Source organism: Stegostoma tigrinum, chromosome 11, assembly GCF_030684315.1.
Source record: "Stegostoma tigrinum isolate sSteTig4 chromosome 11, sSteTig4.hap1, whole genome shotgun sequence".
Classification (NCBI taxonomy): Eukaryota; Metazoa; Chordata; class Chondrichthyes; order Orectolobiformes; family Stegostomatidae; genus Stegostoma; species Stegostoma tigrinum.
Window position 1 is genome coordinate 843,741 of NC_081364.1, and position 25,364 is coordinate 869,104.

Sequence of the window (25,364 nt, forward strand, 5' to 3'; positions counted from 1 at the left end):
CTTCTGGGACCCTGCCTGGCTCCAGTGATACCTAAAAGTTCACCACCAATGCCTGTGTTGTCCATCCAGTCTGGGTGATTCATGCACCTTCAGACGTTTCAACTTCCCCAGCACCACCTGAGTGATGGCCTCTATGCTCACCACTGCCCCTGATCTCGAGGTTCTGGTATGTCACTGGTATCTTCCACCATGAAAATTGATGCAAAGTACTGATTCAGTTCCTCTGCCATTTCATTGTTCCCCATTACTGCTTCTCCAGCCTCATTTTTCAGTGGTCCATTGTCCACTCTTCTTTTTCTCTTAACTTTTAGGTACCTCAAAAAAAAACTCGTAATTTTATTTTATATTACTAGCTAGCTATCATATTGAATCTTCTCCCTCCATATTGCTTTTTTAGTTATCTTCTAGTTTGCAAGGGCTTCCCAAGCTTTTTGCTTCCCACTATTCTTCAAACATTGTATGCTTTCGCTTTTGCTTTTATGCTGCCTCTGCCTTCCTTCGTCAGCCATGCTTGCCTCATCTTCTATTAGTATGTTTAGAACATAGAACAGCACAGTACAGGCCCTTCGGCCCACAATGTTGTGCCAAACTTTTACCCTAATCCTAAGGTCTATCTAACCTCCACCCCTACCTTATACTATCATCCATATGCCTATCTAATAGCCGCTTAAATGTCCCTAATGAGGCCAACTCCACTACCCTCTCCGGCAATGCATTCTACGCCCTGACCACCCTCTGAGTAAAGAACCTACCTCTGACGTCTCCCCGTTATTTACCTCCTTTCACTTTAAAACTGTGCCCCATCATAATAGCTACCTCCACCCTAGGAAAATGTCTCTGGCTGACTCTATACCTTTGACCATTTTGTACACCACTGTCAAGTCAGTTTCTTCTTCCTTGGGATGAATTGCTGCTGTGTCTCCTGAATTACTCCCAGAAACTCCTGCCATTGCTGCTCCACCATTTTCCCTGCTGGGCTCTCCTTCCAATAAACTCTTACCAGCTCTTACCTCATGTCATTTTGTAGTTACTTTTACTCAATTGTAATACTGTTGCATCTGATTCAGTCTTCTCCCTGTCATCTGCAGGAGTAGTTCTTTCATGTTATGGTCACGGCCTCCTAACGTTTCCTTCACCTTCAGCTACCTAATCAAGTCAGCCTCATGATACTTTTAAATCCAGAATTGCCCGTTCACTAATGGGGTATACCGCAGACTGCTCCAAAAACCATCCTGTAGACGTTCCATGAATTCCTTTTCTTGAGATCCAGTACCAACCTGATTTTCTCAGACCACCTGCATGTCGAAGTTCCTGTGCCTTTATTTCATACCTTTTCTATTTCCTGATTTCTTTTTTTCCCCTACATCCTGTCTATGGCTAGAAAGCCTGTACAAAACTCTCATCATGGTCTTTTTTTTTCTTCCTTCCTGCTTTCTCAACTATACCCATACAGATTCTATGCTTTCCAATTCTACGTCACTTCATGATATCTATATTAATATGTTTAATTGTCAATTTCACCAATTTCGAACTCAGACTTTGTTGTAGCCAGTGGAGGACTGGGACAAAGAAGCAAATCAGTTCATCCGCTGGATCATAATAAATACAAAGGGAGAAGATCAAACACGAGGTGCTTTTTTTGACTGCATGTTGCTGACAGTAGTGTGTTGAGATTGAATTTTGTGTTAAATCATGTTTATTGGTAAGGGAGGAAAGTTGGAAATAACCAAACACTTTGGAGAAATGTGAAACTGTTTTCCAGGGAACGAAGAAACATTCGCAGCAGGTCTTGGAGAATGAGGTAGAGAGCCTCGGGGCTCATCTGAGTGCGTACACCTCTCATGAACAGACTGCTTACTACATGAAATCATTGGCCAAGGATTTACCGAAAGGTACTGAACATTCCACAGCTACTTAGGAATTATTGGAATATTTATTTGTTCCTTTTATCTGTAAATTGGGGTGCAGAATTTGAATTTGTATGAACTGAACTTTGTTAGCCTGAGGCAGGTGGGAAATATTCAAAGCAAAACCTGACAGCACAGAAAGCATTGATTTAGCTGATTGTGACAGTGCTGAAGTCTTTGAAGCAGCTACTCAGTTCCTTTCCCTGTATTTATTGTGAGAATCCTTCACCATTTTAGCGTGTATTTGGCATGGATTCCTTTGTACAATTATACTTTATGCATTTCAGTTACATCATTGTGACTCCTGGTTTATGCTGAACTTGCTGTCCTCTGTGGGTCACCAGCATCCCAGGTTAATGGCTGTATCTGAAATCAGACCTTTGGTGAAAGAGTATGAGGGGAAACGGGGCTGGGCAATGCTTTCCCACCAGTTGGATGGAAAGATTTTGGTGGCAAAATCTCTGTTAAATTTATATTCATAAATTTATTATGGGTGACTCCGAGATTGTGGCGGGGGCGTTTCTGATTCCACAGGAACCCTTCCTCTACCTTTGCAAATCCACTGAGTGGATAAGGGCCTGAGATGGTGAATAGTGTGTGTGTGACATGTAGGAAACAGTTTAGCCGTCTGTGAACGGCCTAATCTCAAACTCTAGTTAATGGATGTGAGTTTGCTCGCTGAGCTGGAAGGTTAGTTTTCAGACGTTTCGTCACCATTCTAGGTAACATCATCAGTGAACTTCCGACGAAGCGCTGGTGTTATGTCCCGCTTTCTATTTATCTGTTTAGGTTTCCTTGGGTTGGTGATGTCATTTCCTGTTCTTTTTCTCAGGGGATGGTAGATTGGCTCCAAATCAATGAGTTTGTTGATGGAGTTCCGGTTGGAATGCCACGCTTCTAGGAATTCTCGTGCATGTCTCTGTTTGGCTTGTTCTAGGATGGATGTGTTGTCCCAATCAAAGTGGTGTCCTTCCTCATCTGTATGTGAGGATACGGGTTATAGTGGATCATGTCGTTTTGTGGCTAGTTGATGTTCATGTATCCTGGTGGCTAGCTTTCTGCCAGTTTGTCCAATGTAGTGTTTGTCACAGTTCTTGCAAGGTATTTTGTAGATGACGTTCGTTTTATTTGTTGTCTGTATAGGGTCTTTTAAGTTCATTAGCTGCTGTTTTAGTGTGTTGGTGGGTTTGTGGGCTACCCTGATGCCAAGAGGTCCGAGTAGTCTGGCAGTCATTTCAGAAATGTCTTTGATGTAGGGGAGAGTGGTTATGGTTTCTGAGCCTGTTTTGTCTGTTTGTTTGGGTTTGTTGCTGAGGAATCGGCGGACTGTGTTCATAGGGTACCCATTCTTTTTGAATACGCTGTATGGGTGATTTTCCTCTGCTCTGCGTAGTTCCTTTGTGCTGCAGTGTGTGGTGGCTCGTTGGAATAATGTTCTAATGCAGCTTCGTTTGTGGGTGTTGGGATGGTTGCTCCTGTAGTTCAGTATTTGGTCCGTATGTGTTGTTTTCCTGTAGACGCTGGTTTGAAGTTCCCCATTGGCTGTTCACTCTACTGTGACATCTAGGAATGGCAGTTTGCTGTTGTTTTCCTCCTCTTTTGTGAAAGTTATGCCAGTAAGAGTATTATTGATGGTCTTGAAGGTTTCCTCTAATTTGTTTTGTTTAGTGATGACAAAGGTGTCATCCACATAGCAGACCCAAAGTTTGGGTTGTATGATTGGCAGAGCTGTTTGTTCAAGTCTCTGCATTACTGCCTCTGCTAAGAACCCTGATATCGGAGATCCCATGGGTGTACCATTGGTTTGTCTGTAGGTTTTGTTATTGAAAGTGAAGTGGGTGGTGAGGCATAGGTCCACGTTCAATAACAAAACCTACAGACAAACCAATGGTACACCCATGGGATCTCCGATATCAGGGTTCTTAGCAGAGGCAGTAATGCAGAGACTCGAACAAACAGCTCTGCCAATCATCCAACCCAAACTTTGGGTCCGCTATGTGGATGACACCTTTGTCATCACTAAGCAAAACAAATTAGAGCAAACCTTCAAGACCATCAATAATACCCTTACTGGCATAACATTCACAAAAGAGGAGGAAAACAACAGCCAGCTGCCATTCCTAGATGTCACAGTAGAGTGAACAGCCAATGGGGAACTTCAAACCAGCGTCTACAGGAAAACAACACATACGGACCAAATACTGAACTACAGGAGCAACCATCCCAACACCCACAAACGAAGCTGCATTAGAACATTATTCCAACGAGCCACCCCACACTGCAGCACAAAGGAACTACGCAGAGCAGAGGAAAATCACCCATACAGCGTATTCAAAAAGAATGGGTACCCTATGAACACAGTCCGCCGATTCCTCAGCAACAAACCCAAACAAACAGACAAAACAGGCTCAGAAACCATAACCACTCTCCCCTACATCAAAGACATTTCTGAAATGACTGCCAGACTACTCGGACCTCTTGGCATCAGGGTAGCCCACAAACCCACCAACACACTAAAACAGCAGCTAATGAACTTAAAAGACCCTATACAGACAACAAGCAAAACGAACGTCATCTACAAAATACCTTGCAAGAACTGTGACAAACACTACAATGGACAAACTGGCAGAAAGCTAGCCACCAGGATACATAAACATCAACTAGCTACAAAACGACATGACCCACTATCACTCGTATCCTTACATACAGACGAGGAAGGACACCACTTTGATTGGGACAACACATCCATCCTAGAACAAGCCAAACAGAGACATGCACGAGAATTCCTAGAAGCATGGCATTCCAACCGGAACTCCATCAACAAACACATTGATTTGGAGCCAATCTACCATCCCCTGAGAAAAAGAACAGGAAATGACATCACCAACCCAAGGAAACCTAACCAGATAAATAGAAAGCAGGACATAACACCAGCGCTTCGTCGGAGGCTCACTGATGATGATACCTAGAATGGTGACAAAACGTTTGAAAACTAACCTTCCAGCTCAGCGAGCAAACTCACATCCAGAGCCTCAACCTGAGCTACAAATCTTCTCGAAACTCACTCTAGTTAATGCTGTGTTAAGTAGAATGCAGAATTAGTTACCACCGTAGTTTAATGTGCTAAACTCTGCTAGTTACTACTTCTGCTACATTGGTTTTCTACACTACTTAACATAGTTAAACTGGTAACACACGTGTGTGAACTGATGCGTTTTTCTTTAACAGCTGTGGAAATCCTTGGTGACCTGGTACAGAACAGCTCACTATCAGAACCAGGGGTGGATCAAGGGCGGAAGCTAATCCTACGGGAGATGCAGGAGATGGAGAGCCATCTGGATGAGGTGGTGTTTGATTATCTTCATGCCACTGCCTTTCAAGGAACACCCCTCAGCTTCTCTGTAGTGGGGCCCACTGAGAATGTCAAGTAAGCTTGTTTCATTCCATTGTGAGGGGGTCACTGGCTCATCAAGCACTTATTGTCTATTGCTAGTTGCCCTTGAGTTACCTCCTTGAACCGCTGCAAACCAATGCTCTGGGCTGACACCTAATGCTATTAGGGAGAGAATTGCAGGATTTTGACCTAGTGACAGTAAAGAAATAGCAATGCATTTCTAAACCAGGAAGGTGAATGGCGTGGAAAGGAATTTGCACATGGTGGTGTTCCCATGTGTCTGCTGCACTTGTCCTCCTAAATGGTAGGTTTGGAAGGTGCAGTCTAAGAAGTTTAGATGAGTTACTGCAGTGCAGCTTGTAGATAGTACACACTGCTGCTACTGAACGTCAGTGTTTGTGGGAATGGATGTTTGTGGATGTGGTGCCAATCAAGCCGCTGCTTTGTCCTGGACGTTGTCAAGCTTCTTGTGTTGTTGAGGCTGTACCCATCCAGACAAGTGGGGAGTATTCCATCTCATTCCTGACTTGTGCTCTGTATGTTGTGGACGGGCTTTGGGGAGATAGGAAATGTGTTACTTGCTGCAGGTTTCCTATCCTCTGACATGCAGTGTAGTCTCTGTACTTATATGGCTAGTTCAATGCGGTTTCTGGTTACTGGTAACTCTCGGGCTGTTAATAGTGGAGAACTTGGTGCTGCCTTTGAAAGTCAGCGGGAGATGATCATTGTTTGGCATTTATGGGGTAAGTGTTAATTTGGAGATAATGGCTTAGTGGTATTTTTGTTAGACTATTAATGCAGAAACTCAGCTAATATTCTGGGGAGCTGGATTTGAATCCTGCTGCAGCAGATGGAATTTGAATTCAATAAAAAAGTAAATTGGGATTTAAGAATCTACTAATGACCATGAAACCATTGCTGATTTTTGAAAGAACCCATCCAGTTCACTAATGTACTTCAGAGAAAGAAATCTGCCACCCTCACCTGGTCTGGCCTACATGTGACTTCAGACCCACAGCAATGTGATTGACTCACAACTGCCCTGTAAAATGACCTTAGTAAGTCAAATTGTTCGAAGGCAACTAGGGATAGTTTTAAAAAAAAGCTAAGTAATAAAAGCTGACCGGCTAGTGACATCCATATCCCATGAGTGAATTTAAAAAAAAATTTCCACTTGTCAAACCCAAGTCTGGACATTGTGCAGATCTTTTGGACTGCTTCAGTATCTAAGGATTTCTGAAGAAGGGTCCTGACCCAAAAGCCAATTTTCATGCTCCTCTGATGCTGCCTGGCCTGCTGTGTTCCTCCAGCTCCACATTGTGTTATCTCTGACTCCAGCATCTGCAGCTCTAACTATCTCAATGTCTAAGGAGTTGTGAATGGGGCCGAACATCGTGCATTCATCAGTGAACATCCCTGCCTCTGACCTTATGATGGAGAGAAGGTCATTTTTGAAGCACCTGAAGATAGTTGGGCATAGGGCACAGTCCTAAGAAAATGAGGGCCCGTGTAGGTGCGATGACAATATCTGAGCCTCTGAGCCAAAGAGCCTGGATTCAAGTCCCCCCTGCTCCAGTGTTGTATTGTAACATCTCTGAATGGATGGATAAGAAAATATCTCCGCTGAGGATGACTTGCAGAGTTGTCCTGAAGCTGAGATGATTGACCTCTGGCAACAGAGAGCAAACCTACTGATGCCAGTTGCATAATCCTTTACAGAATTGAGGTTCTAATGTTAGTGAAGCGATCTTTGAACTTTCTGATAAATATCAAGATGGGGATTGTTGATAATTATTGCATCTTCTTTTTGCTGTTAAGGTCATTGAGTTGCCACAATCTCGAAGAGTTCATGAGCAATCATTACAAAGCTCCAAGAATAGTTGTGGCTGCATCAGGAGGTGAGAACACGATCAACTGCGATCTCATCTGGAGTTTATGTTAATCCATGGCACCGCTCTTTAGGAAGGACATAGAAGCCTTGCAGTTGGTAGAGGAGATGTACTACAGTAGTGAGGAATAAGGGGTATATTTATTTGGATGGACGGGAAAGTCAGGCATGGATCTCCTTCAAACAAGAAAGTTTAAGACCTAATTTATTGAGGCATTCAAAATTGAGATAGGTTTTGATCAGAGTAAAGAAGACTCTTTCCCATAGCAGGAGGGTCAGTAAACAGTAGGAGACAGTTTTTTGATGTGTGATTCTGAAAAGCTACCTGAAAGGGCCATGGAAACTGAATAATAACTTTGGACAGGTTTTCAATATATAGTGGTATAGACAATATTTCACAGTTGTGGGGAAAGAAAACGGAAGTGAGACTAAGTGGGCAAAGATGTGGCAAATGTGAAATTGTCCACTTTGGCAGGAGAATAGAAAAATAAACACCAATCTAAATTGTGGTTGATTGCAGATGGATCTGGGTGTCACAGTTCAGTAATCACAAAAAGTTCGTATGCAGATGCAAGTTTACCAGATGAAAACCTGGAATGTGCGTGTTTTCCTATGAGGAAAGATAAGGGGTAAGATGAAGGAACCTTGGATGACGAGAGCGGTGGAGCTTCTCGTCAAAAGGAAGAAGGTAGCTTACATAAGGTGGAGGAAGCTAGGGTCAAGCTCAGCTCGAGAGGGTTACAGGCAGGCGAGGAAGGAGCTCAAAAATGGTCTGAGGAGAACCAGGAGGGGACACGAGAAAGGCTTGGCAGAACGGATTAGGGAGAACACAAAGGCATTTTACACTTATGTGAGGAATAAGAGAATGGTCAAAGAAAGAGTAGGGCCGATCAGGGATAGCATAGGGAACTTGTGTGTGGAGTCTGAGGAGGTAGGGGAAGCCCTAAATGAGTTTTTTGCTTCTGTCTTTATGAAAGAAACAAACTTTGTAGTGAATGAAACCTTTTGAAGGGCAGGTGTGCATGCTGGAATGGATAGAGATAGAGGAAGCTGATGTGCTGAAAATTTTGTCAAACATTAAGATTGACAAGTCGCCAGGCCCGGACAAGATTTGTCCTCGGCTGCTTTGGGAAATGAGAAATGCAATTGCTTCGCCACTTGCGAAGATCTTTGCATCCTCGCTCTCCACTGGAGTCGTACCTGAGGAATGGAGAGAGGCAAATGTAATTCCTCTCTTCAAGAAAGGAAATAGGGAAATCTCCGGCAATTACAGACCAGTAAGTCTCACGTCTGTCGTCTGCAAGGTGTTAGAAAGGGTTCTGAGGGATAGGATTTATGACCATCTGGAAGAGCATGGCTTGATTAAATGCAGTCAACACGGCTTTGTGAGGGGTAGGTCATGCCTCACAAACCTTATCGAGTTCTTTGAGGATGTGACTAGAAATGTTGACGAGGGTTGAGCTGTGGATGTGGTGTATATGGACTTCTGTAAGGCATTTGATAAGGTTCCCCATGGTAGGCTCATTCAGAAGGTCAGGAGGAATGGGATACGGGTAAACTTAGCTGTCTGGATACAGAATTGGCTGGCCAACAGAGGACAGCAAGTGGTAGTAGAAGGAAAATATTCTGCCTGGAAGTCAGTGGTGAGTGGTGTTCCACAGGGCTCTGTCCTTGGGCCTCTACTTTTTGTAATTTTTATTAATGACTTGGATGAGGGGATTGAAGGATCGGTCAGCAAGTTTGCAGACGACACGAAGGTTGGAGGTGTCGTTGACAGTATAGAGGGCTGTTGTAGGATGCAGAAATGGGCTGAGAGGTGGCAGATGGAGTTCAACCTGGATAAATGTGAGGTGATGCATTTTGGAAGGTCGAATTTGAAAGCTGAGTACAGGATTAAGGATAGGATTCTTGGCAGTGTGAAGGAACAGAGGGATCTTGGTGTGCAGATACATAGATCCCTTAAAATGGCCACCCAAGTGGACAGGGTTGTTAAGAAAGCATATGGTGTTTTGGCTTTCATTAGCAGGGGGATTGAGTTTAAGAGTCGTGAGATCTTGTTGCAGCTCTATAAAACTTTGGTTAGACCGCACTTGGAATACTGCGTCCAGTTCTGGTCACCCTATTATAGGAAAGATGTGGATGCTTTGGAGAGGGTTCATAGGAGGTTTACCAGGATGCTGCCTGGACTGGAGGGCTTATCTTATGAAGAGAGGTTGACTGAGCTCGGACTTTTTTCATTGGAGAAAAGGAGGAGGGGAGGGGACCTAATTGAGGTATACAAGATAATGAGAGGCATAGATAGAGTTGATAGCCGGGGACTATTTCCCAGGGCAGAAAAGGCTAACACGAGGGGTTATAGTTTTAAACTGGTTGGAGGAAAGTATAGAGGGGATATCAGAGGTGGGTTCTTTACACAGAGTTGTGAGAGCATGGAATGCGTTGCCAGCAGCAGTTGTGGAAGCAAGGTCATTGGGGTCATTTAAGAGACTGCTGGACATGCATATGGCCACAGAAATTTGAGGGTGCATACATGAGGATCAATGGTCGGCACAACATCATGGGCTGAAGGGCCTGTTCTGTGCTGTACTGTTCTATGAAAGGTTGGGCAGGCAAAGTTTTTATTATCTGAGGTTCAGAAGAGTAAGAGATGATTGAAACAACAGGGTGGATGTGGGGGAATGTGTTCCTGCTGTGGACAAATTTAGATCTAGGGTATACAGTTTAAAAATCTGGAGTCTCCTATTTTAAACAGGTGCAGCAAAGGGTTTTGCTCAGGCATGTGAGCCTTTCAAATTCTCTTCCTGAAAAGGTGGTAGAAGGTGAGTTCTTGAATGATTTTTCAGACTGATAGGTAAATTCTTGTTGAGCAAGTGGTTGGCAGGTTATCAGGAATAGGCAGGAATGTGGATTTGAGATTGCAGTCAAATTGGCCATGATGTAATTGAATGGCAGAACAGGCTTGAGGGACCAAATGGCCTACTTCCTGCTGCTTGTTTGTAGGTAACAGGATAACACTGCTGGATGGCCAGCACGGACAGAAGAGGCTGCATGGCTCCCTTGCTGTATTTTTCTATAATTACAATTGTAAGGTGAGGGTGTTGTGGTTGGTTGGCTCGCTGAGCCGGTTTGTTGTTCCGCAGACGTTTCGTTACCTTGCAGAGTAACAACATCAGGGCAGCCTCTGATGAAGTGTCGGTGTGTTTTCCTGCCTGTTACTTAAACTCTGGAGTCCGTTGAGCTGGATTACCTTATTTTCAGTTTTCCTTCGTAGCGGAGCGTATATAGGGTCGAGCTCTATGTGTTTGTTGATGGCTTTCTTCGTGGAGTACCAGGCTTCTAGGAATTTCCATGCTTGTCTCTGCTTTGCTTGTCCCAGGATCTTGGTGTTTTCCCAATAGAATTGGTGGTTCTCCTTACAAACAAACCAACACATCATCAGAGGCTGCACTGAGGATGTTAGGCAGCAGGGTAACAAAATGTGTGCAGAACAACAAACAAGTTTGGCAGGCAAGCCAACCAACCTCAATACCCACAACCCAAGCTACAAATCTACTCCCAAACCTTAGAGGTGTTTTGGGTAATTACAGTAGGCTGTGCTTATCTCCTCAGGTGTTCAGCATGAAGAGGTGCTGAGGCTGGCTCGTGAGCATTTTGGTGGAATTTCCTTCAAATACGAGAACGATACGATTCCAGTCCTGGCCCCATGCCGCTTCACAGGAAGTCAGGTCAGTATTACCTAGTCTGGTATGGTCACTAACTACAAGTCCAGTAACCTGTTAGATATTTCAGTGCCTGCCTTAACTGATAATGACCCTGGAGCAAAAAGACCCCAGTCTCTACCTTCATGCTGTGCTGTGAGACCTGGTTTAGGGCAAGGGAACAATTGATCATTTGGAACACCAGTCAGAGAAAGAGAGTACACCCTGAAGGGTAGGACTCTACAAAGTGAAACTCCCTATTATCAGAGATGGGACTCTGGGAGAACAGTGAGGAAAATGGCTTTAGACACCCAGTCGGGAAGGAGGATTAAACCGGAGTTTGCAGTAAATTGGAGGATGAAGATTGGTTATGGGACGGAAGGTGAGGAACTAGGATTGGTTAGTGGAAAGGGACTGAGGAACTGGGATATCCTGGGGTGTCCAGGAGGTTAAGGCATCAAATAAACTGTGTCAGAGATTGAATCAAGCAACATGACCCGAGCACAGGATTAAACTGGAGTTGTAGTGGCAGTATGGATTAAGAACGAAGAACAGTACAGCAAAGGAATAGGTCCTTTGGCCCTCCATATTTTGCCCTTCAATATGAAAACCATCTTCACTTACAGGAACCATATCCCTCTATTTCCTTCCTATTCATGTATTTGTCCAGGTGCTACTCGAATGTTGCTATTGTGTTTGCTTCCGCCATCTCCTCTGGCAGCGTGTTCCAGGCACTCACCACCCTCTGTGTGAAAATGGTACCTTGCTCATTTCTGTTAAACTTCACCCCCCCCACCTCGCACCTTGAACCTGTGTTCCCTAGTAATTGACCTATCCACCCTATGAAAAAGCCTCCTACTTCCCACTCTATCCATGCCAATCACAATCTTATAAACTTCTATTAGGTTACCCCTCAACCTCCTGTGTTCCAGTGAATACAAACCCAGTCTATCCAACCTTTCTTCATAGCTAAAATCTCCCCCATACCAGGCAACATCTGGTAATGGTAAGCTTTTCGATTATAAAAGTCTTACCTCGCGTGACCGCAACCTTTCAGTTGTTTCAGTGGTCGGAGTCCGGGAGAAAGCGCAAGAGCAGCCTGGGAAGGTAAGCTTCTACCCAATAAATTTGGGAGTTATCCAATACCCGAGACACTACGCGTTTAGTGTCTCTTACCATTCCACCTCCTGTCTTATGGTCTTATGTAACCTAAGAATAATGACTAATTGTGGTGAGCAGGTAAGCTATTTGCATTCTTTCCCCCATCTCTTTGTTATCTTTCGGGGTGGTCACCTAATGCCAAATCCTCTGGGAGTGGGTCGGAAGGCAAAGCCGGTGTCTGTTTGACTATATAACAGAGTAAACTTACTGGTGCAGCGAACACTGTGAAACTAAAAAAAACTAATTAATTTTAAATAATTAACTAAGTAGAGATGGCAGGCCAGGTGATGTGCTGTAGCTGTATGATGTGGGTGCCAGCTGATCCCATTGAGAATGGCAGTGACCACATCTGCAGCAAGTGTTGGTTGCTTGAGGAGCTCCGGCTCAAAATTGGTGAGCTGGAATCCGAACTCCAAACACTGCAGCACATCCAGGAGGGGGAGAAATACCTGGATGCTGTGTTCCAGGACGTAGTCACACCTGGTAGATTAACTAATGTTAATTCGATTGGAGGGCAGGGACGGCAGTGTGTGACTGCGAGTGAGGCAGGTAGAGAGACCCTGAAGACAGGAACACAGGAGCCACAGCCCTTAACATTGTCCCACAGGTATGAGGCACTTGCTCCCTGTGTGGATGAGGAACAAGGCTGCAGGAAGGATGAGTCAACTGACCATGGTCCAGGAGGCCATTCAAGAGCAGGGAGCAAAATGACAGACTGTAGTTGTAGGTGATTCCATCATCAGGGGGATAGACAGTATCCTCTGCGAGCAGGAGAGAGAATCCCACATGGTGTGTTGCCTGCCCGGTGCCAGGGTGCAAGACATCACTGACCGGCTTGAGAAGATACTAGAGAGGGAGGGGAAGATCCAGTTGTCGTGGTCCACGTAGGAACAAACAACACAGGCAGGACTAGGAAAAAAGACTTGTTGCGGGATTATGAAAAGCTCGGAACAAAATTATAAAACAGGTTTTCAAGGGTCATAATCTCAGGATTGCTGCCTGAGCCACGTGCACATTGGCATAGAGGCGCAAGGATCAGGGAAGTAAACACATGGCTAAAAGAGCGGTGTGGGAAAGAGGGTTTCCTTTTCATGGGGCACTGGCATCAGTTCTGGGACGAGAGGGATCTATATCGCTGGGATGGACTCCACCTGAACAGGGCTGGGTCCTGTGTTCTGGCGAAAAGGGTAAATAGGGTGGTTAATAGGAATTTAAACTAGTAAGCAGGGGGGGAAGGGAGAAGTGAGCGTAGAGGGAGAAAAACAATTAATGGAAGGCAAAGCAGCAGGTTAGCATGTGACGAAAAAGCTTCAACTCCATTGAAAATTAGGAAAAAAGTTAAAGGGAAGGAGAACTCAAGAGCTGTTAGTAATGGAGGTGATAGGACCCAAAAAGAAGGTGCAAAAATTGGCATAAGGGCACTTTATCTAAACGCTCAGAGCATTCGAAACAAGGTGGATGAGTTGACAGTGGAAATCATGACAAATGGGTATGATTTTGTGACCATTACAGAGACATGGTTATAGGATGGTCATGACTGGGAGTTAAATATCCAGGGGTATCAAACTGTTTGGAAGGACAGACAGGAAGGTAAGGGAGGTGGTGTTGCTCTGATTATTAAGGATGACATGAGGGTGGTAGTGAGAGATGATATAGGTTCTACTGAACAAAAGGTTGAATCTATTTGGGTCAAAATTAGGAATAACAGGGAGAAGTAGTCACTGATAGGTGTGGTCTATAGGCTACCAAATAATGACATTGTTGGGGGGGGGGGGCGTGGGCAATAAACAAGAAATAGCTAATGCATGTAAAAATGGTACAGAAACTATCATGGGGGGGGAGTTTAATCTACATGTTGATTGGTCAAACCAGGTCGGTCATGGCAGCCTTGGGGAGAGGGTTCATAGAATGCATCTGCAGTAATTTCCTTGAACAATATGTAATGGGACCTACGAGGGAGCAAACTATCCTTGTTCTAGTTCTGTGTAATGAGACAGTAATAGTTAATGGTCTCGCAGTTTGGGATCCTCTTGGAAGGAGCAATCACAGTATGGTCAAATTTAAAATACAGATGGACGTGGGAAGGTTAAATTACCTAAGTCTCCTTTGTTTAAGCACAGGACAATGAAGGACTGAGGGAGGAGTTCGCTAAGATAAAATGGGAGCAAAAACTTTATGGTGAGTCAACTGAGGAACAGTGGAGGACTTTCAAAACGATTTTTCACAGTGCTCAGCAGAAGTATATTCCAGTGATAAGGAGGAACTGTAGGAAAAGAGAGCCAGCCATGGATGTCTAAGGAAATAAAGGAAAGTATCAGATTGAAAAAAAAACACACAAACAAAAAAGCAGAGTAGTGGAAAACTAGTAGACTGGGAAATCTTTAAAGGCCAACAGACAGTCACAAAAAAAGTTATAAAGAAAAGTAAGATTATGAGAGTAATCTAGCTCAGAATATAAAAAGACAGGCAGCAAAAGTTTCTATAAATATGTAAATCGCAAAAGAGTGGCGAAGGTAAACATTGGTTTTTTAGAAGATGAGAAGGTCAATTTAATAACGGAATGAGGAAATAGCTGAGACATTAAACAGTTATTTTGTGTCGGACTTCGCTGTGGAAGACACAAATAACATGCCAAAAACTAATGGCAAGAAGGTTATAGCAGGTGAGGACCTAGAAACTATCATTATCACTAAGGAGGCAGTGCTGGGCAAGCTAATGGGGCTAAAGGTAGGTAAGTCTCCTGGCCCTGATGAAATGCATCCCAGGGTACTAAAAGAGGTGATGGGGGAAATAGCAAATGCGCTAGTAATTATTTACCAAAATTCACTGGACTCTGGGGTGGTTCCCACAGACTGGAAAACAGCCAATGTGATGCCACTGTTTAAAAAAGGAAGTAGACAAAAAGCAGATAATTATAGGCCAGTTAGCGTAACTTCAGTAGTGGGGAAAATGCTTGAACCTATCATTAAGGAAGAAATAGCAAGACATCTGGATATAAATTGTCCCAACGGGAACATGAAGGGTAGCTCATGTTTAACTAATTTGGTGGAATTCTTTGAGGACATTACTTACGTGGTGGGCAACGGGGAACCTGTGGATGTGGTGTATCTGGATTTCCAGAAAGCATTTGACAAGGTGCCACACCAAAGGCTGCTACGTAAGATGACGTTCCACGGTGTTACAGGGAATGTATTGGCATGGATAAAGGATTGGTTGACCAGTAGAAAGCAAACAGTAGGGGTAAATGGGTGTTTTTCTGGTTTGTGGCTGGTGGTGTGCCTCAGGGATCAGTGTTGGGACCACAAATTGTTTACAATTTACAGAGATGATTTGTAGTTGGGGACTAAGTGTGGTGTGTCATAATTTGCAGATGACACTAAGGTGAGTGGTAGAGCAAATTGTGCAGAAGACACTGAACGTCTGCAGAGGGATATTGATTGTCTAAGGGAGTGGGCAAAGGTCTGGCAGATGGAGTACAACGTTGATAAGTGTGAGATCATCCATTTTGGTAGGAATAACCACAAAACGGACTATGTTTTAAATGGTAAAAAATTGCAGCACACTGCTGTGCAGAGAGACTTGCGTGTCATTGTGCATGAATCGCTAAAAGTAGGATTGCAGGTAATTAAAAAGGCAAATGGAATTTTGTTTGCCATTGCACGTGGGATGGAGTTTAAAAACATGGAGGCTATGCTGCAGCTGAAGAGGGTCCTGGTGAGGCCACACCTGGAGTACTGTGTGCAGTTTTGGTCTCCTTACTTGAGAAGAGATATACGAGCACTGGAGGGGGTACAGGGGAGATTCACTCGGTTGATTCCAGAGTTGAGAGGGTTGGATTTTGAGGAGAGACTGAGTAGATTGGGCTTACACTCATTGGAATTCAGATGAATGAGGGGAGATCTTATAGAAACATATAAGATTATGAAGGGAATAGATAAGGTGGAGGCAGGGAGGTTGTTTCTGCCAGCAGGTGAAACTAGGACTAGAGGGCATCACCCCAAAATAAATTGAAGCAAATGTAGGACTGATTCCAGGAGGAACTTCTTTACCCAAAGGGTTGTGAATCTGTGGAATTCCCCGCCCAGTGAAGTGGTTGAAGCTACCTCGCTGAATGTTTTTAAGGCAAGGTTAGATAAATTTTTGAACAGTTAAGGGATTAAAGGATATAGTGTGCGTGTGGGTACATGGAGCTGAGTCTCAAAAAGATCAGCCATGATCTTATTAAATGGCGGGGCAGGCCCAAGGGGCCGGATGGCCTTCTCCTCCTAGTTCTTAGGTTCTTATGTTCTAAACCCTTTCTGTACCCTCTCCAAAGCATCCACATCCCTCTGGTAGTGTGGTGACCAGAACTATACACAATATTCCTAGTGTGGCCCACCTAAAGTTCAATAAAGCTGCAACATAACTTGTCTATAGGATTAGATAGGGTGGACTGAGAGTCTTTTTCCGAGGATGATGACGTCGGCTTGTATGAGGGGGCATAGCTGCAAATTGAGGGGTGATAGATTTAAGACAGATGTCAGAGGCAGGTTCTTTACTCAGAGAGCGGTAAGGGCGTGGAATGCCCTGCCTGCCAATGTAGCGAACTCAGCCACATTAGGGGGATTTAAGCAGTCCTTGGATAAGCAAATGGATAATGATGGGATAGTGTTTGGGGGATGGGCTTAGATTACTTCACAGATTGGCGCAACATCGAGGGCTGAAGGGCTTGTTCTGCGCTGTATTGTTCTATGTCTATCCTTATACTCAATGCCCCTTCCAATGAAAGTAGACATGCCATAAGCCTTGTTCGCTACCTTATCCACCTGTGCTGCCATCTTCAGTGATCTCTGGACCTGCACACCCAGATCCCACTGCGTATCAATACGTCTAATACGTTCTCCCATTGTGTATAATTTCCACCTGCACTTGACCTTCCAAAATGTATCACCTTACTTTTGTCTGGATTAAACTCCATCTGCCATTTTTCTACCCATGCCTCCAGCTGATCTATATCCTGCTATATCGTCTGACTATCCTCACTGTCTGCATCCCTCCAATTTATGTATTGCCTGCAAACTTACTAATTAGACCAGCCATGTTTTCCTACAAATCCTTTATGTAGATCACAAACAGCAGGGGTCCCAGAACTGATTGCTGTGGAACATCACAGGTCACAGCCCTCCTTTCCGAAAAGCATCCTTCCCCCGACTACCCTCTGTCTCCTATAACCAAGCCAGTTCTGTATCCATCTTGCCAGCTCAGCCCTGATGCCATGACTTCACCGTTTGTACCAGTCTGTTAGGAAGGACCCTGTCAAAGTCTTTACTGAAGTCCATGTAGACCACATTAATCAGTTTACCCTCGTCAATCGTCTTTGTCATCTGTTCAAAAAAAAACTTAATCAAGTTAGTGAGGCATGAACTCCCCTACACTAAGCCATGATATCTGTTGCTGATAAGTCCGTTTGCTTCTAAATGCATGAAGAGTCATAGAGCTGTACAGCATGAAAACAGACTCTTCAGTCCAACTCGTCCATGCTGACCAGATATCCTAAATTAATCTAGTCCTATTTGTCAGCATTTGGCCCATATCCCACTAAACCCTTCTTATTCATAGATCCATCCAGGTGCCTCTTAAATGTTGTAATTCTAACAGCCTCCACTACTATTTCTGGCAGCTCGTTCCATACAAGCACTGCCCTCTGCATGGAAAAGCTGCCCCTTGGGTCCCTTTTAAATCTTTCCCCCTTAAACCTCTGCTGTCTAGTTTTTGGACTACATTACACTGGGGAAAAGACCTCGGAAATCCACCCTACCTATACCCATCATGATCTATAAATCTCTACAAGGTCACCCCTCGACCTCCGATGCTCCAGAGAATCAGCACCAGCCTATTCAGCCTCTCCCTATAGCTCTAACCCTGGCAATATCCTTGTAAATCTGTTCTTCCCGAGAACCTTTTCCAATAATTTCCCTACCTCCAATGTAAGGCTTGCATTCTTAAACAATGGGACAACACTGGCTTTTGCCCAGTCCTCTGGGACCTCACTTGTGGCCCAAAGTTGATACAAAGATGTCTATCAATACTCCAGCGATTTGTTCCCTTCCCCTCCCTCAATATTCTGGGATAGATCCCACCGGGACCTGGCAACCTATCTACCATAATACTTTTTAAAACAGACAACACTTCTTTTTAATAGCAATTTGGCTTAGAAACTCGACTGTCCTTTCCTTGAGATCATCCTCCACCAATTCCTTCTGTTTGGTGAATACTGACACAGAGTATTTGTTTAGGATCTCCCCTACCTCTGGCTCCACACAGATTCCCTCCGTTTTCCTTGAGTGGGCCAGCACTTGCCCTGGCTACCTTCTTCCTTTTAGTATATGAATAAAAAGTATTGGGATTTTCCCTAATCCTGTTTGTTAATGACTTTTCATGACCCCTTTTAGCCCTTCTAATTCCTTGTTTACATTCTTTCTTACTTTCCTTGTATACTTTGAGGGCTTTGTCAGATCCTCTTCTCCTGGACCTTACGTATGCTGCCCTTTCTTTCTGACCAAGGTCATAACATCCCTAGTCATCCAAGGTTCATGGAACCTGCCTTATCTATCCTTCCTTCTCGCACAAATGTGTCTCCCCTGAACTCATATCAACTGCCGTTTGAAATAGCCCACATATCTGATGTAGCTTTACCCTCAAGCAGTCGACTCTGTTCAAAATTCCCCAGTTCCTCCTAATATTGTTGTAATTCACCTTACCACAATTTATTACCTTAACCTGAGATGGGTATTGCAGACCGTGGGGGATGAGAGAGCTTAAGAGTCCTGAAGAAGGGCTGTATCCAAAACATTGACTTGTTTTACTCCAGATGCTGCCTGGTGTGCTGTGCTCTTCCAGCCTCCTGTTTATCTACCAGAGAGCTTGACTATTGAGCAGCTGGAATGCAGGCTGCTGTTTGGGAGAAGGTGGCTAGTCTTGAATCATTTAAGTTTTCCTTTCTCTGGTGTACGCGATCACTTTTGCAGCCCACTGGTCCACCCTGCGACTGTGACGTGCTGTCTGTGCAGGGACCTTGTATATGGTCAGAAAGGGTGTCGAGAGGATCGACACTGTTAGAAAAGCTACTGTCACCCAGCTGTTTCAGCGCAAGGATTAATCACTCTGTTGTGTGAGGTTGAATTGTCTCTCTGCTTGGTTCCAGATTCTTGTGAGGGACGATGCTATGCCGTTAGCACACATTGCAGTTGCTGTGGAGGGAGTTGGATCATCTAATCCTGATGTGGTTCCTCTCTTGATTGCTAGTACACTGATTGGAAACTGGGATCGCACTTACGGGGGAGGAGCGGTGAGTAGCTGTGGATCAACGGAGGGCCTGGTTGGCCTTCATTGTGCAGCTGGTGGACCACAGCCATGTCTGTCTTGGTGAATTAAAGTAACATCTCAATTTCAGCAAATTGTGTTTCGGTTTTGGAATCCCCTCCAGGTCACCAGTCTTGCCTTCTAACCTCTTGCATTCCATTCCAGCAACACTCCGAGATCTCTATATCTGTCTGATTCTGGCCTTTACCCCAACTTCCATTTCTGCTCTGTTGGCAGACCTGCTATTAATTGCTGGGGGCCCCTGAGATCTTCAGATCACACCTGAAACCTATCCCCCCTCTCATACTCCAGTATTCACCACCTTCTGTCAAACACTCAGCAAAGCACCCCTGGTTGCTTTTGGACACCAAAGACATTGTGTCAGTCCTGTTCATGGAGTGTGGCCTAGCGGGAAGGTGATCGGTTCCTGGAGGAGACCCAGTTACATCGTGAAGCAGTCAAGCACCAATACAGCAGGAGGTGGAGATTGACTGACCAGCCTTTTCCTGAATGAAATCTGAATTCGGTCTAACCTTGCGTACGTTTCATGGGGACTGTGTAGAGGGAGATTTACCTCTGTCCAAACCTGTGCTGAATCTGTCTTGATAATATTTAATGGGAACAGTGTCATGAGAGCCCTACTTTTAACTTAAAGGATCAGAGGAAGGCTTGCATTCAGTTTAAAAGAGTAGAGGGAGCTTTACTGTGTATCTAACCTTGTGCTGTACGTGGATCGTGCTGATCGTACTGTTCGTTTCTCCTTGTTCGTCTCTGCAGAATCAATCAAGTCGCCTGGCCCAGATCTCAGTTGAGAATAATCTGGGTTACAGTTTCCAGTCCTTCAATACATGTTACTCTGACACAGGCCTTTGGGGGATATACCTGGTCTGTGATGGATTGAGCATTGAAGATATGCTGCACTTTGCCCAGGGAGAATGGTGAGTGTGCTGCTGCAGGCGCTGCTTTGGCTGCTCCTCTGCTTAACATCATTTACTGGAATCTGCTGGTGAAAACAGTGAAGAGATCCAATTTTTCAATTTAATGTAAATATTGAGCTCTTATTGAGAAATGTTCAAACAAAGATTCAGTCATATTTGGTGCTGTAACTGCATGGTAGATTTTATGCAAAGGCTCACTGATTCAGACCAGACACAGAGATTACACCCCCACCACCACCCCCAATCCCGACTCCCTTCCCGAGCAGGCACAGACTGAAGAATGGTCAAGGAGGGAATGTTACTTTTTGGTTTTTGTTTGTGTTCAGGATGCGCCTCTGTACCAGTGTGACGGAGAGTGAGGTGACCAGAGCCAAGAACGTGCTGAAGACACATTTGATTGCACAGTTGGATGGTGAGATGAAAAGCAGGTTGTGAAAATATGAACATTTCAGCCCCTGATCCTCCTTGTCATTCATTCAAATCACGACTGAACTGTTTCTGAACTCCATTTTCCCTGCGTTGTTCCATGTCCATTGTTAGCCTTTCTCAACAAAATAAGTCTGCTTCAATTCAAGGCCTAAAGCCAGTTGACTTCCTCACCACAGTTTTTGTGGGGGGATTGGCTCCCATATTTCAAAGAAACAAAGAAACCTACAGCACAGGAATAGGCCTTCGGCCCTCCAAGCCTGCGCCGATCAAGATCCTCTGTCTAACCTGTCATCTATTTTCTAACGGTCTGTGTCCATTTGCTCCCGGCCCATTCATGTACCTGTCCAAATATATCTTAAAAGACACTATCATGCCTGCCTCTACCACCTCCGCTGGCAACGCGTTCCAGGCACCCACCACCCTCTGTGTAAAGAACTTTCCACGCATATCTCCCTTAAACTTTCCTCCTCTCACTTTGAACTCATGACCCCTAGTAATTGAGTCCCCCTCTCGGGGAAAAAGCTTCTTGCTATCCACCCTGTCTATACCCCTCATGATTTTGTAGACCTCAGTCAGGTCCCCCCTCAATCTCCGTCTTTCTAATGAAAATAATCCTAATCTACTCAACCGCTCTTCATAACTTCGTTTCCTCTCCCTGTGTTGTGAGGAAGTGTATCCTAACATCACTCCGGATCTAACTCCCTTGGATTCTAAACTCCTGGGCCTTGATGTGCCCTGAACTTTCCTGACCCTGCCCACCAGAGCAAATAGTTTCTGTCTGTTCACTTCGTTATCAAACTCTTTTAATGTTTAAAGCACATTGATTAGTTCACCCGATAAACTTCAAAACAGAATGAAGTGCAGTCATAGTCAGAGCAGCCCTGAACCGTTCCAGTCTCTCTGCATCTTCCTTCTTCCTGAGCTCCATATGCACTAGTATTGTATTGCCTGGGACTGTGTCAGAGTTACTACAGATTGTACTTCTGCCCCTGATGGTTTGAATACTATTGGTGTGGGAAGAACTGACTGGAGGGGACAGACATCCTCGAGAGTGGTTGTGAAGGGGGACATTTCCTCAGGAATTCTCTTCCTGATTGGCTGTTGAGCAGTTCGGGCCTGAAGGACGACAATCAGACAATGACTGCTGCCCACAGGCAGAAGCCCAGTATCTAGCAGAGGCACCAAGCCACAGGCTGAGCCCCAGGTAGAACAGTGAGGTGTGCGCAATGCCTGCTGGAGCTCACATATCCATGTTTGTTCACAGGTACAACACCAACATGTGCGGACATTGGAAGGCAGATTCTTAGCTACGGCCGACGTATCTCACTGGCAGAGTGGAATGCCAGGATTGATGTACGTATTGATTGATATTCATTTTCTGTGCAACAAGCTGCTCTGTGGATAGGTCAGAAATCACAGAAACACTGGCTCTAACAGAGCCCTCTCGAAGCTAAGAGTCAGTGTGTGTGTGGGACCCATACCCCAGTGAGAGTCAGTGTGTGTGTGGGACCCTGTACCCCAGTGAGAGTCAGTATGTGTGTGGGACTGTACCCCAGTGAGAGTCAGTGTGTGTGTGGGACCCTGTACCCCAGTGAGAGTCAGTGTGTGTGTGAGACCCCATACCCCAGTGAGAGGCTGTGTGTGTGGGACCCATACGCCAGTGAGAGTCAGTGTGTGTGTGTGGGACTGTACCCCAGTGAGAGGGTGTGTGTGTGTGTGTGTGTGTGGGACCCATATCCCATTGGGTCTCACTGCATCATTGCTGATGAATGGGCTGTATCTGAGTTGCTTTGCTCATGCTCAAGTTGCCATCAGTATCACCGCCCTTTGATCTGGTGTAACTGATTTTGTACCATTTTCTGGAACAGGCTGTTGATGCCCAGAAGTTGCGTGATGTTTGTACCCGGTACATCTATGACAAATGTCCCGCTGTTGCTGCAGTCGGTAAGTTCAATCTTTCTGTTTGAGCAGTAATTGGGCAGCCATAGCTCAGTGCCTGCATGTGCAGAGTTGTTCAGCAAGTCCACAGAAGCTTTGCAAAGTCGTAATGAGAGGGTGAGTCCAGTGCCAAGTCATGCCCTGTTTGAATGGTAAGGTTGTGCGTACTAAATCCCGTAGCGTGGATGCAAGAGGGTCTAGTGGTTGTAAACCGCTACAGAGAGATGTGGAAGTCTTTTCAGGAATTGTTGCTTTCAGCTGTTTGGTTTCAGATTATTTACTGGCAGAGTTTATTGTTTTGACTAAAATGTTTTTCCATTTTGAGGGTTCTTTTGCTCTTAAAGGAGAGTTCATGACCACTTCCAAGCCAGTGTGGTGCCTTGGAAGTGGGGGTGCTGGTGTTGGGGTGATTGATGGGGTAGGGGTGATGCTGGGGTGACTGGGGGAGGCAGAGTGAGTGCAGGCAGGACTCATCATCCATGAAGCTGCTTGAACTACAGAGGTTGGTGATGGTCTGAGGGTCACAAACACTCCCTGTTTGCTCATTCATGGAATGAGGGTGTCACTGGTTAGACTGGGATTTATTGCCCGGGGGCAGTTTAAAAGTCAGCCACATTACTGTGGGTCTGGAGTCACATGTAGGCCAGACCAGGTAAGGATGGCAGTTTCCTTCCCTAAAGGATATTAGTGAACCAGATGGGTTTTTACTGACAATTAACAATGGTTACATGGTCACCATTAACAGGCCTTTTTTGTTCCAATTTTTTTAGTTGTATTCAAATTTTACATTCTGCCATCTGAGGTTTTTTTACCCAGGCCCCCAGGACATTACTTGGGTTTCTGGATTATTAGCCCAGTGACATTACCACTGCATCAATCCGTCACTTCTGATCATAGGAACCATGTTGTTTCAGCTTGTTTTTTTTAAATTAAACTTAGGGAACGGCACAGCAGTGCTGTGCCTGGACTCTGGTATTACTCAGATTGACATTTCTGCTCCGGTTGGTTGCAATGTGCTAATTTATTAGCTGACTTTTATCTCTGTCTCCGGCAGGTCCAATTGAGCAGTTACCAGATTATAATCGAATCCGGAGTGCCATGTACTGGCTGCGTCTGTGAGCCAGCCCTTGGGAGTGAAGCTGCTTCCGACATCAAGCCCTCGGTCTCTGAGCAGCCACACCCATTCGTTTTGTATTCATTGGTCTTGTGCTGTAAATTTGAAATGGTGGACAGCTTGTTTGAAATATAGGAGGGTTACTAAAGTGATCTGTGTCACCCAACTGTACAGAACATATGAAAAATAAAGGTGTCTGTTTAACTGAAATCCTGGCTATAATGTGAATTGTGGCAGAAGTCATTACCTCGGTTAATTTGTTCAATGTGTGTTGTGGGAGGTGTGCCTTTGTGTTTAACAGAGGTTGGTGGGGAGACCCTCAATGTATAGTGGAACATGGACTCTGCTGTGGGACTGAGAGCACCCCTCACTTTTCATTCTCAAGAATGGTCACCCTGCATCCCAGAATAACTGTTGGTCACAAAAGATGTGCACAGGTCCTTCTGCAGTTGTTCTATCGTACACCATAGACAGAGGCTCATTGTGCCTGTGCTGGCCCTTGGGGCGGCACGGTGGCTCAGTGGTTAGCACTGCAGCCTCACAGCGCCAGGGAGCCGGGTTCGATTCCAGCCTCAGGTAACTGTCTGTGTGGAGTTTGCACATTCTGCCCGTGTCTGCGTGGGTTTCCTCCCACAGTCCAAAGATGTGCAGGCTAAGTGGATCGGCCATGCTAAATTGCCCATAGTGTTCAGGGGTGTGTGGGTCATAGGGGGATGAGTCTGGGAGAGATGCTTCAAGGGGCGGTGTGGACTTGTCAGGCCGAAGGGCCTGTTTCCACACTCTAGGGATTCTATGATTCTAATTTGAACAATGGTCTTAACCCCGCCCACGGCTGACAACCTCATTGCTCCGCCCACAACCTCCACAGCCAGCAACCCCAGAGGAGACAGCCACACCCGGCCCTGCCGCATCTTCACCTTCCCCCCAGACCTCCCACTGACTGAGGACGAATGGTCAGTCCTCAGTCAGGGGCTCACCTTTGTCCCCCTACAACCACACATCAACCAATACCAGTCACGATTGGACAGAGAGCAGTTTTTCTGCCGTCTTCGCCTCCACGCCTACTTCTTCAACTGGGAGCCTAACCCTCCCTCCACTGACCCCTTCACCCTCTTCCAACACAAGTCCTGCTCCTGGACACCACCCCCAGGCCTCCTAACCTCCCTTGACCTCTTCATCTCCAACTGCCGTCGAGACATTAACCGCCTCAACCTCTCCACCCCTCTCACCCACTCCAACCTCTCCCCTGCAGAACGGGCAGCCCTCCGCTCCGTCCGCTCCAACCCCAACCTCACCATCAAACCCGCAGACAAGGGTGGCGCAGTGGTAGTATGGCGCACTGACCTCTACATCACTGAGGCCAGACGCCAACTCTCCGACACCACCTCCTACCGCCCCCTCGATCATTACCCCACCCCCGAGCACCAAACCATCATCTCCAACACCATTCATGACCTCATCACCTCAGGGGACCTCCCACCCACAGCCTCCAACCTCATTGTTCCCCAACCCCGCACGGCCCGTTTCTATCTCCTTCCCAAAATCCACAAACCTGC

The 25,364-nt window shown here is 45.4% G+C and overlaps 1 protein-coding gene across 1 annotated transcript in view; it reads left to right on the forward strand.

Annotated features, from left to right (window-relative positions):
• The window catches only part of LOC125460611 (cytochrome b-c1 complex subunit 1, mitochondrial-like), a 36,382-nt gene extending 12,364 nt beyond the window's left edge, over positions 1–24,018 (forward strand). The window contains exons 4-13 of the mRNA XM_048548252.2: positions 1,763–1,892; positions 5,136–5,334; positions 7,120–7,199; positions 10,799–10,914; positions 19,232–19,375; positions 20,167–20,327; positions 20,654–20,739; positions 22,021–22,109; positions 22,625–22,700; positions 23,749–24,018. Of these exons, the coding sequence (XP_048404209.2) occupies positions 1,763–1,892; positions 5,136–5,334; positions 7,120–7,199; positions 10,799–10,914; positions 19,232–19,375; positions 20,167–20,327; positions 20,654–20,739; positions 22,021–22,109; positions 22,625–22,700; positions 23,749–23,813 (1,146 nt within the window). The 3' untranslated portion in view covers positions 23,814–24,018. The remainder of the gene's footprint in view (positions 1–1,762; positions 1,893–5,135; positions 5,335–7,119; positions 7,200–10,798; positions 10,915–19,231; positions 19,376–20,166; positions 20,328–20,653; positions 20,740–22,020; positions 22,110–22,624; positions 22,701–23,748) is intronic.
• Positions 24,019–25,364: the final 1,346 nt, after the last annotated feature.